The sequence below is a fragment of the Colius striatus genome, chromosome 4 (assembly GCF_028858725.1).
Source record: "Colius striatus isolate bColStr4 chromosome 4, bColStr4.1.hap1, whole genome shotgun sequence".
Classification (NCBI taxonomy): domain Eukaryota; kingdom Metazoa; phylum Chordata; class Aves; order Coliiformes; family Coliidae; genus Colius; species Colius striatus.
The window spans coordinates 48,188,411-48,204,421 of record NC_084762.1 but is presented as its reverse complement, the minus strand read 5'-3'; the positions used below and the strand labels follow the sequence as shown (position 1 = coordinate 48,204,421).

At 35.5% G+C, this 16,011-nt stretch overlaps 1 protein-coding gene across 4 annotated transcripts in view; it reads right to left on the bottom strand.

Annotated features, from left to right (window-relative positions):
- The window catches only part of RBBP8 (RB binding protein 8, endonuclease), a 46,610-nt gene that overhangs the window by 14,579 nt on the left and 16,020 nt on the right, over nucleotides 1-16,011 (bottom strand). For all 4 annotated transcript variants that reach the window (XM_061995276.1, XM_061995278.1, XM_061995279.1 and 1 more), the window contains 6 exons: nucleotides 11,683-11,778; nucleotides 9,732-9,844; nucleotides 7,998-8,073; nucleotides 4,839-5,008; nucleotides 2,553-2,654; nucleotides 1,423-1,520 (listed from right to left, as the gene is read on the bottom strand). In XM_061995276.1, coding sequence (XP_061851260.1) covers nucleotides 1,423-1,520; nucleotides 2,553-2,654; nucleotides 4,839-5,008; nucleotides 7,998-8,073; nucleotides 9,732-9,844; nucleotides 11,683-11,778 — 655 coding nt within the window. The remainder of the gene's footprint in view (nucleotides 1-1,422; nucleotides 1,521-2,552; nucleotides 2,655-4,838; nucleotides 5,009-7,997; nucleotides 8,074-9,731; nucleotides 9,845-11,682; nucleotides 11,779-16,011) is intronic.

Below are 16,011 nucleotides of genomic sequence, written 5' to 3'. Positions count from 1 at the left end.
TAACTTTACAGAAATCTTATGGAAATTAAAAAAATCACAATTCAAATACATACACACAAAAAACAGTCTGCATGCTATAATTTTCCCTGTACTTACCAAGCAAAAACATCAATCTCACCTGAGTCACCAGTCTCTCATCATTAAATAATCTTTTTAAGCATCTTAGATTTGATTACTGCACAGAGGGACTTTTGGCAGATCCAGGGATTTATAAAATCACATAATCATTACAGTTGGAAAAGACCTTTAATATCATTGAGTCCAACCACTAACTTCACACTGTCAGGCTCATCACTAAACTAAACCATATTCTTCAGCACCTCATCTTCTATGCATCTTTTGATTACCTCTAGGGATGGTGACTCCACCATTCCCCTGGGCAGCCCCTTCCAATGCTTAATAACCCTCTCAGTGAAAAGATGTTCCTAATGTTCAACCTAAACCTCCTCTGGTGCAACTTGAACACATCTCTTGTCCTGTCATTCAGTACTGGAGAGAAGAGATTGACCCCCACCTGACTACAACCTCCTTTCATGTAGTTGTAGAGTGTGATCACGTCTCTCTTCAGCCTCCTTTTTCCCTGGCTAAACATCCCCAGCTCCCTGAGCCAAACCTCATAAGGCCTGTCCTCTAGACCCTTCACCGGCTTCATTGCTTGTCTCTGGACACACTCCAGAACCTCAAAATGTCGTTCTTGTAGTGAGGGGCCAGAAGTGAACACAGTATTCGATGTGTGGCCTCACCAGTGCTGAGTACAAGGGCACAATCACCTCCCTGGTCCTGCTGGCCACACTATTTCTGACACAGGCCAGGATGCCATTGGCCTTCTTGGCCACCTGGGCACACTGCTGGCTGTTGATTAACACCCCCAGATCCTTTTTTGCAGGTCACTTTTCCAGCCACTCTGTCCCAAGGCTGTAGCATTGCCTGGGGTTGTTGTGGCCCAAGTGTAGGACCCAGCACTTGGCCTTGTTAAACCTCATAGGACTGGTATTGGCCCATGGCTCCAGCTTGTTCAGGTCCGTCTGAAGAGACTTCCTGCCCTCAAGCAGATCTATACACCCACCCAGCTTGGTGTCATCTGCAAACTTACTGAGGGTGCACTCAATCACCTCATCCAGATCATTTATAAAGACCTCAAACAGGCCCCAACACTGAGCCCTGGAGAACACCACTGGTGACATTCAAACACAGAAGTTGTACACATAGCAGTAACCGTGCCCCTACCCTCCTCCCCAGCTCCCAAACAGGATAGCACTGTTACACCTCTTCTTGATAGAGTAATTCTCTAACAAGTAAGCAAAAGCAAACCAAAGTAAGCTTACTGGAATTCAGAATACCTTTGCAGAAAGAAAAATATTGGTTTTGAAAATAACTGGCACAAAAAGTTGACTGTGTAAGAAATTTGGGAATGCTACTTACAGATTCCTCTTCAACAGCAAGTCCAATTGTTTCTGCTACAACGGCAGCCAAGTTAAAAGATGGCTTTGGAACAGAATAGTCTCCCATCCTTGGTTTATCTTTGAGTAGAAATAAGCTCACAATAAATTACATATACATTACAGTATCTTACTCCACTCACACAGGTGGTACAAACATGTAACTAAAAAGATCACAAATTAAAATTGGTAATCGTGGAAAAACTTTGGCCTATGTTAGATAAAAAAAATCTTATCCAGAAGTGAGAAATGGTGAAGAGGAGCAAAAGAAGAATTTCTGGTACAGCAAACTGCTTTATCATCACAAAGAAATGTTTCCAAATTGAATACAGCTCCCCAAAATTAAAGACAAGTCAATGTAAAAGTTCCTTCTCAAACTCCAAGTCCAGGGAATGAACAGTCTGAGAAACCATTTAAAATGGTGATAATGTATATAGCGAAATGCTTGTGTTACATATCTTCTAGGTGACACTTAAAAAAACTCTTTCTGTGTTTTTATTTGGAAAACAAATAGACAAGTTTTTTTTTTTTCAGGGGTTTAATGTTACTTAATTTATTGAACTGGGTCAAGGTAATATGATGGGAAAGTACAAAAAACTACAACCACCACAACCATGACTCGCACAAATAATTCCAAAATACTGATTCTCTCAGTTATTCATAGTTAAAATCACAGAAAAAAAAAAGTCACACAGAAAGTTCCTGTCAAAGAACTGTTTATGGAGAAGGACTTGAGACTTAGACTTATACCAATTCACAAATGCAAAAAAAAAAAAAAAAAAATTAAGAGAAGCACTTCTAAATTCATGTCAGGTAGCAAGTGTAATTCTCAGAATACTCCTGTAGTTGGAAAATCAGATATAAGACAATTAAGTTACTTAAATTGTAAGATGTCTGAATTAAGAGCTGAACTTCCTTATTTCTTGACTCTGAATCCTGATGCTAGGCCTCTAGATTATGTATCTAGTGACACACAGGCATTAGAAGACAGGCATTTCAGCAGCAATTCCGTAATTAAACATAATATCCCTTTTCTGTCTGTTTTGTTCAAAGAGATGAACCCTCAGCTCCACAATATTTTTACCTTATTTTATATGGAATTAACACACTTACTTTGTACAGGGGACAGCTGTGGATCACAAGTTTCTGCCACTAGTATCTCTTCTCCATGGTGACTATTCACTTGTGTGGAATACAGTGGAATTCTTCCAAACTCTAGAAGTTGGAGAAACATTTTCACATGGTGAAATTACATTTATATTTTATGAATTTATTACATTATATAATAATGTAATAAATATAATATTTTGTTACATTTATATTTAATGAATTTTGTGTAAATACAGATCACAATCCTGATCTTTTTTTAAAAACACTTGAATGTGAGATTTGATACGTCAGTAGATTCAGTAATCTAAGCACATCTGACTTTTTATTCTGAGGTATTGTTGTGACAAATTAGTCACAAATATTTCCAGTTTATCCTTTCTCTCACAATTATGAGTCCAGTCAGCCATAATTTCTTATAATTATATCACTTTCTATAATCATAGAAAAGTAGGGGTTGGAAGGGACCTTCAGAGATCATCCACTCCAAACCCCCCTGCAGAAGCAGGTCAACCTAGATCAGGTCACACAGGAACACATCAAGGTGGATCTTGAAGACCTCCAGGGAAGGAAACTCTACAACCTCCTTGGGCAGCCTGTGCCAGGGCTCCCTCACTCTCACAGTGAAATAATTTTTTCTTATGTTTAAACTTATTGTGTTCCAGCTTCATCCCATTACCCCTTGTCTTGTTGCTATACACTATAGAAAAAAGGGATGCCCCAACCTCCTGACACCCACCACTTAGATATTTGTAAATATCAAAGAGATCCCCCCCTCAGGCTCCTCTTCTCTAATCAGCTAAAAAGTATGTATTCAATCTATATTTGACCTGTTAAGATGGTAACAAAATTAATACTAAGGTAATGAAAAAGTGAAAAATGTGAGATTTGAATCATGGTCAACTTTGTGTCATGTAGTCCTTTTCATAACCATAACCTGGGCTTTTCATAACCATTAACTGTGATAGGTGTTTACATCATTTCTTAAATTTTAAACTTCAGTTTAATTTAGTAGCTCAATTTTTAATTCGATAAATGGAGAGAAGTAGGTATGTTCAGAAGCTATTCACACCACTACAATTACATATGCAAAATAAAGGGTGTGAATAACCAACACACCTTCTTCATCCCACATTTTGCTATTTTTATTCTTGAAAAGAGGCTTTCAGTCAACACTCACATTTAGATGGATTTACATATTATTTAAAACACTTTTTAAAAAAACCCTACAAGATAAATGAACATATTAAGAGCACCTGGACCATTTATCATATTTCCTGTGTATCATTAAAATTTAAGCACAACGTTCTGTATTTCACAAAAATACCATAGAATCAATCGTAGAATGGTAGGGGTTGGAAGGGACCTTTAGAGATCATCTAGTCCAACCCCCCTGCAGAAGCAGGTTCACCTAGATCAGGTCGCATAGGAACACGTCAAGGTGGGTCTTGAAGACCTCCAAGGAAGGAGACTCCACAACCCCTCTGGACAGCCTGTGCCACTGCTCCGTCACCCTCACAGTGAAATAGTTTTTTCTTATGTTTAAGTGGAAGTTTTTGTGTTCCAGCTTCATCCCATTACCCCTTGTCCTGTTGCTAGCTACAACAGAAAAAAGGGATGTCCCAACCTCCTGACACCCACCCTTTAGATATTTGTAAATATTAATAAGATCCCCCCTCAGTCTCCTCTTTTCCAGACTAAACACCCCAGCTCCTGTAGCCTTTCCTCATATGAAAGATGTTCCAGTCCCCATTGAGAGCTATTACTACAACACTACAGAACAAACTTTTTGAAATTAAATGCACACAGTATCTCTGGATTTAGATACAAACCAAATACAAACATAAAAGTAGGTAACTATCAGTTTCAGTAATCTTACTTTAATTGAAGAATAACTGCTGAATGTGACAGAACACGTATTTCACTGTCCACTAGATGGTGGCATCACTGCACACACAAGTCAGGCCTTAACAGATTTTTTTTCTTTTTAATTAAGAAGATGTATGGGTTGGAAAATGTTACATTTGCATGTGGATGTTGATGAAGAAAAGCAAGAGGCCAAGATAAGCTTTGAACATAAAATTGGTACTGCTAAGGACATTTTTCCCTGACTCATGTATCTATGATTATTGGATAAATGGAAAGAAAGCCAAACTAAAAAAAAAAACCACAGGGCTTTTTGCTTGTTGTTTCCACTCTTTGCAATCAAACTTATATGTCAGCTTTTTCCTCAGGCCTTAACAAGAATTTTAAAATTAATTCTTTAAAACAATCTAAATACAATACTCTTACCACTGTTGCTTTCTGCAAGTTCCAAATCTGGGTGTGCATGTTCCGTGTATCGGATATGCCTGTTCTCTTTTTTTCTTCTCATACGATTCACTACAGAAAATGATGAAGTCGGAACTGGAGAATCTGGAATGACTCCTTCTTCTAATTCCACTGCTTGTTGCTTTTGCTCCCTGGAGATCAAGATAGGTGGTCAAACAAACACGGGAGTCAGCCCCATGAAGAACTTTCATTTCCTTGAGCACGACAGTCGCATGGTTCAACAATGCAACAATTTAGAAAATACAGTCATCTCAGTGACATCACAGTATAAAGAAGTAACACTAGAACCCAGTTTTTAGATACATCTAACAACAAATTTACAATTGGTCCACCAAGCCTACTAGTGGCATACAACACTAGCTCTTAACATTTGAAGTCACTGCACTATGGAACACTTTTTTCCAAGAAGAAACTAAGGACTGTAGACTTGCTAGCTTGTCCTCTGAAGCATGTGCTATTTGACTGAAAGAACACTGAAATGGATGGACCAGTGTCTCTCCATACATACTCCAAGAACGCTGTCTTAAATACAAAAAAATAGCACTATATTGAAAGCAATTCCTCTCCAGAGCACTGGATATTACCTCTTGTTAACATCAAAAAGGTCTTCAGAGAGGAGTGTAAAAAGTAAAGAAAAAAAGATAAGCAAAGTAAATCACAAGTTATGAAGTTTATTTTTTCTCACAGTCAGCTCTAACAGCATGTTGCAGAGTCAGTATATAAAAATTAGCTTAACAAATGTCTTTTCAGAAAGTCTAGACATAGTAAGGAAAAAACAAAAAAGGCATTAATTTAACTTCTTTTAACTTAAATACAGTTTGTTTAGTACTTAATAAGGACATGGGTACTTCTTGTATGGTGGTAACAGTGAAAAATAGAAGAGGCAGTTAAAGAAAAACAGAAGGAAATCTAACTCTGCTTTTTTGGCCATCTTTCTGCAGCAGCACTTTTCCTTATGACTCTCTAGAGAAAACATGGGCCAAAAGATCATTTGCTAACTATAAAGAGAAGGATGTAAGCTTGTGATCTAAGGGAAGGAGAGGAAATATGGATATACTTCTGCTTGCATTGACATGAACAACAAGATGGTATATAAAATAGAACACTGTAGAAAGCTGAGACAAAAAGCATTTTTGCATGTAGTTTTTTTTTACTATGACTAACTTTGAACACTTAATGACAAAACATTGATGCACCAATGCCCTGAGGTATTAACAAATCCTATTGTGTGATTTTGTAACTCCTCTTTTCTACCACATTTACAAAGATCATAGCTGAAAAATTATATCATCTAATAACAATATCTAAGAAAAAATAAAAACAAACAGCAAAACCAATATATTCATCCATTAACTTTGCAAGCTTAAACTACCTGTTAAGAATCCTCCTTAAATACCTGGCAAGTGTGGCCTTGCATGACAAATTAAATGTATATAAATACATTTTTCCTATATATCACCACAAAACACTATCAAATAAAGAAGCTGCTATACACACTACACATCATAAATATGCAACAAATAATTTGTGAATCATGGAAACATTGGTCTGAGACCCCAGAAAAGGTTTATGTAGAATTTCCCTGCCATTTCCATTCATGGATAATGAAATCCAAAGCTGATAAAGAATCAGATAATACAATTCTAAAATTTCACTGGCTTCACTTTATAGAGATAGATTCTTACATTTTTGTCTAAAGCATTAAATTTTGGTAACAAAATGAAGATTGCAAAAATCTAATTTCATGTCATGCACTAGAAACAATCTGTTACCTTGCATGTACTCAATGATGTTATATTAAGTTGTTCATTTTAAATAATGTGACTATAGTTCAATCAAACAAGCAAATGCAGTGGCTGTATGACAAATAGCAGGACCATCCTTGTTAATTACTGTTTATCTCCTCAACTTTGCACTCATTTAAATGATCTCCTAACACGCAGAGCAAATAAGCTGTGTTACATTGGTCATTCTCAACTCTTTTATAACAGTCAGAAATTTTTACTGAAAGTTACATTGTAAGACTGAGAATCAAATTAATAAGTTTAGATGGATCTGTGAGGTGTCAATTTTTTTCATGTCACCTGCTAACTGCTGTCAAGCAGCATAGGAGAACTTTTATTCAGAGGGAAGTACACATTGGGAAGAATACAGCAATTTATTACTACTTGGTATTAAAAGGTATTAAAAATAGGATGATAAAATACGTTACTCTAAGATGAAATGTCTATAGAAAAAGAAAAAAGTGCAAACGATGGGAGACAAATGAAGAAACAGAAAATAACAGGACCACAGTACTTTTGGAACTGAACTCTGAAGTTGTTTTACTCCTCTACGAAAGTTACTTTCTGATGAAGACAATTAAAAATTAAATACAAAAGCCTTATGTATTAAGCCCATACATCCTGTCCCATTCCCACCATGCACATATGCAACTTGTGCACAGAGAGGCAAAACTAAGATGTTTTGCATGATGTGAGGCCATAGTTATACAGGGAAGGTTATACATCTCTGCCTTGCACAGTGCACCATATTTGCATATTAACCATAACACTACGTGGCACAATCTTGCTATCATATCAGACTAAAATTTGAAAGCCAATTTGTAGATCATTATTTTTACCATTTTCTTCTGAAATTTACTATGGTTTTTTTCTCTTCAGAGTTGTAAAATTATCGTATGTATTGCAAGATCCTGAGACTTTTTGACTAGCTGAGAAACAGTTTTTCTAAAGCCTTAACCTATGAGAAAAGAACTGGCAGAGCCAACAGAGGAATAAAAGAGGAATGAGACATAAGGCTTTCCTTTGCACTGTGATCTAAATAATCTTGACCAACCACAAAGTCAAACAGAATTTCTATGACAAATTTCTCTTTCTCAGTTTAAAAAAAAGAGAAGTGTGTACACAGTGATAAGAAAGCAAAAAACGTGCACAATACATAGATGCTAGTTTTATGTTGTTACAGTAGCAGGAGACTATCTTTCCACAATCTATTAAAAAATGGGAAACTCAAGTCTAAAGACTGATATTTATAAAGCTGATATTTATATTCCCAGACATTACTACTGAGGAATGGGGGAGGAGGAGGACAGAATATCCAAAAGCCCTCAAAACTTACTCCAACTCTTTCTGCAATTGCTGGAACTGTTCAGTTATCTTTTTATTTTCATCCTGTAAGTTGTTTTTTTCATTCACTGCAAGTTATATAAAAAAAAAAAAAGAGAAAAAAATTAATGCACACATGTTCACATCATATCTAATTTTGTCAGGTCCTTTAAGGAAACAGAACCAACTCTAAAATGTAATACCATGCATCTTCTCTATGGCTTATCAAAATGAATTTTCACACTAGTCATTAAAAAGGTTGTAAAATGATGTGTTAGAAAAAGCAAAGATGTCACAACTGCTGCATCATACTATTGGTCCCATACAATCATTAATTACTTTTGTCCATGTGCTTATAAGTGAGATTGTGTTGTGAAAGTGAATGAATTGCTCACTCAGTTCCATGGATAAAATTGCTTTCTAAAATTGAAGACAGGCCACAAAGTATAAAGGAATTAGAATTTGGTTTTAGCCACTGATGGGACCAGCTAATTGTAGAGAATAGAAAACACATCAGTTTCTTTAAAAATCAGGTAAATATTCTGGAATTTAAGAGAGACTAGTCAGAAATTTTTAAAGTTTTTAGTTTTCATAATTTCCAGTTCATTTGGCCTATACTTCACACAATCACATTGCATCACCTTCAGCATTTTTCTACAATGTCAAACTAACTTAGTGATAGCTCCCAACTTGTCTCTTCACTTGAAATTTTATTTTCTTGTTCTTCTTTATTCCGTTGTAAATTTTACTTATGGACTATTCTTGACTGACCTTTTTTGCTCAAATTAAAAAAAATCAAATTAAAACATCCCACCTTGAGTTTTAAGGCCCAGAGCTCTATTTAAAGAGTAGTTGCACACTGCTTGTTGTTCCATTAATATCAAGGATTCCAAATACTTTAATATAAACATAAAATACTAGAAGTCCTTGAAAAATTTATGTATTTTATATTAGTACAGAATTTAGTATTTCTCCAATTTAAAAAGCACTTTAATGGTACTTTTCATGTCTGGCATTTCCTATACATCTCACTGAATGTCTGCTTGCTCTTGGTATAATTCATTAATGATAAAGATACCACAGACTTCTTAAAATCTTGTCCTGTATTATTTAGAATTTTATACAATCAATCTTTCTAAACTCTCTTTATGAAGAGATTTGTTGTGTCCTGACTTCATACCACCCAGAACAAACAGTTTATTTTTTCCTGTCCCATATGTACTACTTCCTGATTTCAAAATGACCTGGCTACAAGCTGCCTGGTGTAAAACCATTCTTTTGTGGCTTCAGAGGGTCACGTGAAGGTTACAGGTTTACTGCAGTTAACTCTAAGACCAACTACAGGACAAAAACTGGACCCAGGGAACTTGTTTGAACTTGCTACCCTGTGATCATCAGTTACTTTTCAAGTTAGCATTTCTTAGGAAAGCTGGCAATCAGTCATTCTGTGCCTTAGTTGTAGGAATAAACAGAAGCAGCCACATTTTATCTCAAGTGGCTACTTTACACCATAAGATTTTCCACATCAGTTCACTTTCAATATCAGCACTTCAATCTAAGAAGGTGTGTCAAATGACTAGTAATTGGTATGTTACATATTTTCAGACTTTAGGGTTAAGTATCCCTTGACTGAACTTCTTGGGCTTACTAAATATGCCATATATAAATGATATCAAGTTACAGGAATTCATGATGAACCAGTCCACAAAATAGTATGTTTGTCTTCAGACTTGTGGATAAGACTCACTAAGCTCAGTGATAAGTTTAAGATTCTGCTGCCGGATATTTTCAAACTCTTGCTGCTTCTTTCTCATATGTTCTTCGGTTACAGCACAACGATCACATAATCCCGCTCTTAATCTGCAATAAAATTAAGAAGAAAAAGTCCTTCTGTTAAGAAAATATTGCTGTACATGAAGCAGATATTCTCCCTTGAATATGGCCTCTTGAACAATAAGAACCAGAAAACTTATGAAAACTATGCAGAAGACCATGAACTATGGTGGGTTTATGTGCTGACATAGCAATATTTTGAGATTTCTGAATAATCTACATGCAATAACATTTGCATAAATGAGTGTAGGTACTGGATACTTCTAGAGCAACATGCACTGCTTTATATTAAATAAAGCAGAGCATGCTATACATTGCCACTGAAAGCCTTTGTGAGGTGTCCTACTAGGAATACTGACTGTTATCAATTACCATTCATTATAACTAAAGTTATATAATTTCAGTAAATATAATTAAGATTTGGTAATATAATTACTATCCAAGAAGGATATATCAACTTTTATTAAGCAAAGTAGTAATAATAATATTAATAAAAAAAGAACAAATCCTTTTCCTTGATATCTAAACACCAATAATTAGAAGTGGGTTGGCAAGTCCATGTGAGGTATTGCCTCCACTGTCTCTAATGGTGTATCCACTACCAGAAAAGGACTTGTGTCATCACTTAATTGATGCATTCATTCATGCACGAAAATGTTTGTTCACTTTACAGGTGGTAACTGAAGTGTATTTATTTCTGGCAAAAAGCAAATGGTACTACCAATGTGAAAATCAGACTCTCTTTTTCCTGCTAAATATGAGACCAATTAATTAATATCACATGAAGTATGGAGTATTAAAACAAAAACCCAAAACCACAAATCATAGAAGTTTCCAGTTCCACAGTTATATATTAGAATTAATTTGAATATTGGTTTATGAGTATTTTAATATTGTGGAATTATGGTAAGAGCGAAACACTGAAATGTCTCTTCACACTAGCTTATCGGACTATGTAATAAACACAGTACTATCATCTCCTTGTATTAAACCATTTTAAATACTCTGTTTTCCACCATGTGAGTACCTCACCTGCTAAGAGATTAGAAAAGTCCATCCACTCTGCAAACGTACGCCTATGGACCTTTCACAAATAAACATACCTTAAAGCAAAATTTTGGTATCACAGCTCTAAAATTTGAGATCACACAGAAATGTCGGAAAACAATTTACTAGCACCTGTTGTTAGAAAGCTTCTGAGAGCCCATTAGCAGCAAATTTTACACTCTCCAAAATAGTTATCCTTTTTAAAGAAGTAGAAAGTGCACTGCAAGTTCATGTCCATTGATTTTTCTTTGCTATACCAAATTAAACGGGGAAAAAATAAGAGAAAGGCAGAATGGGTTCAAAGGTATCAGAATATCTAAGCCAAAAAGGCGGCAAAAGATAGATCCTGTGATTAAAATTAGGCAAAATGGACAACTGGTAAAAAAGGCTCCCAAAAAGCTGAAAGATTTCTAGCGAGTTATTTCATGACTTTCAAAGTATATTATATAGTTTGCCCTTGGGTTTTCTACTTGTATTAAATCTCTACTGATATCAAATTTACCTCTACAAAATGGATGGAAAGGAATACACTTGAAAATGGCTCCAATGTCTCCCAACTGGATCTTTTTAATGTCTATTGATCTTCATGAAACTAAGCAAGCTAAGCACTTTGAAAACAACAAAGTACCAAAAATTTTGTTCAGTCAGAAGCATCTAAGTTCTACACTTTTAAAACTGCTATTTGAATTACTTTAACAAAAGGATTGGTTTATTAGTAAAACCTCACAAAACCACACAAAAAATAACCCCCCAACTTGCAATGAATCCAGAGCTACTCTGTAAGAACAAATAAATCCAAAAGCTAAAAGACACATCACCTGTCTTCTAAAACCTTGATAGTGTCATGAAGTGCTTTTTGCTGTTCTCTGAGCTGTTGGTTCTTGGTATAAAACTCTTCAAGTCTCTCTGCATCTCTAAAAGCAAAGAGAAAGAAAAAATTAGTTCTAGCTTTAAATTACAGCTATTAATTTTCAACACAATTCTCTCTGGCACGTTTCTTCCATATTCTTGATAAATGTGATTTTCATCAGCATAAACACTTAAGTTGAAGATACATGAAGCACAAATTTCTAATGACTGGTAATTTAGAAATGTCTGAGTTAGGAAAGGAGCAGCTAGTTTCTAATTCATATTACAGTTAAGGCTCTGTTGATAAATCTGATTTTTGCTCAGGACAAAAATTCAAGTGGATGACAATAAGAGCATAAAACAATGTAGGAGAATGGAAGCTCAAGCACTTCTCTTACTTTACAGTGTTGCAGAACTGTTGGGAAGCTAATTTGGAGCTTTCACAATTGGGACATTTTGGTATTTTCTTAGCAGGTAGTGCATCTTGCAGTATGGCAAGCCACATTAGGTTAGTAAAACTCTGATAAGTCTTCAGATGCTTTAGAAGTTTAATTCCGCAGGAAGCAATTCTCAAAATACTGTAAGATATGGGTTCCCATAATATGAATATAGGGAAGAGAACTCTTCCTAAAATCCTCAGAAAAAGATGATCTTGGGGAAAATATAATTTTAAAAGCGAGGTCTATTTAATTAACAAAGATCATTTCCTCTTCAAAAGACCTAAGGAAAAGCTGTAACATTCACTACCCAATTTCAGCTCCCCTTCACTTTTATTATCAGGCCACAACACATACAATTGTATGCAGCAAGCATACATTTTTTTTCTCCATGGATAAGCAGCTGAATCTACATAACATGACAATGACTGACTTCTAAGAATTCACTCTCAGCTCCTCTTTTTACCACAGAACCCTTTGTATATTCCATGAAAGCAGGTGTTTGGTTTCAGCATGCCTGAGATGGTTTATTTGAGGAAGCCATGACACTGGCTCACAAAAAGCTGCTAAGCACACACACACACACAACAGGAAATAAAAACATATTTACTAACTTGTTGAAATAGTTCTTTTACAAACACATACTTTTATATTGACACTATCCCTTTCAGACACATTAGTCAAACATTTTCATATTGCTGGTAATAAAACAAGAAATTAACAGTCATTGATCATAAAGTGAATGGACAGTTGGAAGGTTCTGCAGCGCATGATCACAGGCAGAATTAATTTTATTAATTCTGAAATTTCAGTACAGATATTTTGTTATTCTGCACTACAATCCAGAACAATATTGTCCTTGTCAGCTGCATATGCAACATGAAAACAGTTACATGCAAACAGCATGAGGGACCATTTCAGACTTGTACTTTCACTTGTGGAGGACATGGTTCTATTGCCTCAGTTCGTTAACCAAGCACAACCAGTCCATGGCAAAATCTGAAGTTTGAGTAAAGCAGTCTGCATTTCTCTCATTTTATTGCATTAAAAAAACCAAACCAACAAACCAAAACAAAAAAACAACAACAAAGAAAAAACCCACTCCATTTATGCAACTTCCAGAAGGCCTAAAATATAAAATTTTAAAATCCTTTCTCAAGCTACCTTTAAGTCATTGTATGGCATTATCTGTTTTTTAAAAGAGGAATAATTAAAAAAAAAAAGACATTAACATAAGCTAATACTCCATGCCTTTGACCTAAGCCCTGTAAAGTGTCACATTAAGATATTAAAAGTGACAGAAGGAATTAGACTTTTTTTTTCCCTTTAAGTATTCCAGTGCACCTGATAAATATGTCAGACATTTTTGGCTATGAAGGCAACCTGCATAATGAACAATCTCTGACCCAGCACTTACAAGTCATTAGCTCCAATGCTGAAGTGGGATACAAAATAAGGCACCCATTGTCAGCTGATTACCAAGTCTGAAATACTAAACCTGAGGTATTCAGATGCACCAAGGAGAACAAGATCTCCTATGTAAGAGTACTGTATCTACAATGTGGTAATTGTAGAAAGATTCCAACTAACAATCGTTAAACCATTCGGTCTGTGTTCAGTCACATCATTGATAATATTAAATCATCTACAAAACTAGCTATCAATTTAAGGATTTGGAATATGGTGCAAATCATGGTACACTAGGTTAACAATAACAGCAGGAGATATTTCATTTTTAATCCAAAAGGAAAATTAAAAGGAAATTAACTACTCTAAAGGTCCCTTCCAACCTCTACCATTCTATGCTTCTATGAAATAACAAGATGTTAATTTCCTGGAAAAAAATATTTAAGTACAGCCCCTAAGTATAAAACATTGTATCAGCTACTTGATAACTGAAAGCCATCTAATAATCTAATATAATTTCACCTACTAAAATAAATATTATTTGTGATACTGCAATATCAACCTTACTGTTCAGAAGGCATATATTGGAATGTAACCAATACCTATGCTGTCTGGATTTTAACAAAAGGTGCAGCAACATTCCATAATAAAATTTTAACTCAAAATCTTGATAAAGTTCATATGAATTTCTATTTCTAATTGACTAGAAATTCACCAACAGACCAAATAACTAATTGCACTGTATTGCCAATTTTCTTCATTACTAATTTTTTGAACTCTTAAGCACAATTAAATGGCAGCTAAAGACAGCATATACTGTGTTCTACTAGTGTTGGAGATTGAACAAGAAGTTATACAAAAGCTGACAAATTTTCATCTCAAGGATCAGACACATATATGGGGGAAAAGAGTTAGCCACATATATACTTTTGGGATTGTAAACCCTCCTGTAGGTTTGGTGAATTGCTTGGTAAATTCCCTTGGTAGGGAATTCTGATAGTACCAGAATAAGCTGGGTGCTTTGTGGAAGTGATTAATTTTCCTTTTGGGATTGTCCTGACCTGCTCCTTCAGCTGCCACTATCTTCCAGCAGCTTCTCTGTAGCCCTTACTTCATAGAAAGTACAATGAAAACACTTGCACCTGCTCTGCAAGCATCAGAGTGACACCAAAGTAAAAACCATAGGCGATTATGTATAGCCTTCACAGATGAGATCTGTATGAATGCAGCTAAAATGTGAGATGAAATGTGCAGGCTTAAAGTACTACTGTGGATTAACAAATGCCAGCAGGACAGGTGACATTTAACTGAAATAAGCAAAACAAAAACTCAGAGGAAGTTTGAACACTGCAAAGTATAAACAAAATCCCAAAAGGTCTCTAGGGAAGAGAGCAACACAGGCATTACACAATTGAAGGCAATTACTTGCAAAAGTCTAGCAGCAAAAAGAAATAACAACCTTCCTAGAAGTGAGACAGTTATAATTACAGAAGAACAGTTACAATAAAAGTAGACATCAAGGTAAGTATGTACTGTAGTACAAACAAATTATACTTGAACAGCCATTATAAAATGCATTTACATATTTCATGTTACAGAAAAAGGAGACAGATTCCACTAGAAGGAATTTACTCCTAGGGAAAGAACACCTTTGTTTCCCCCTTAACCAGAAATATAAGCACATCAGCGTTTAGATAATAACTGCAAAAAATGTTTTAAAGTTGCTTGACTTACTATCATACAAAAAAAGCACATGATGACCTAATTTTTCTAGACTAGTACAGAGTTGTTTCATGCTTATACAATTTGAAATGTCCTGCTTTCAGATGGGATAGTTAATTCTCTTTCTAGTAACTGTTACAGTGCTGTGTTTTGGGTTTAGTGGGAGAACAACGTTCGTAATATGCTGATGTTTTAGTTGTTGCTAATTAGCGCTTCTCATAAGTCAAGTCCTTTTCTGTTTTCCCATGCTCTGCCACTGAGAAAGTACACAAGATACTAGGGGGGAGCATGGCCAGGACAGCTGACCCAAATTAGTCAAAGGGATGTGCCATACCATAGGACATCATGCCCAGTATTCAGACCGGGGGGGAGGTGGTGGGGATGTGCAGATCGCTGCTTGGGCACTGGTCAGCAGGTGGTGGGGAGCTGCATTGTGCATTACTTGGGAGGTTTTGTGTTTGGTTTTTCCCCCTTTTTTTTTTTTTATCTCTTGTTATATTCCTTTTCATTACTATTAATATAGATTGTAAAATTATTTTTTTAATTTTACTTTCATGATCAAGCTGTTCTTCTACTGATCCATGAGTTCTTTTTCCATTTTTTTTTCCCCAGTTGTCTTCCCTATGCCACTGGGATTGCATTGTTGTTAAACCATGACACTAAAACAGAGACAACTGAAAAGCCTAATAGTAATTAATGAGGAAGGAAATTGACTAGCTGATGTTAACTCTG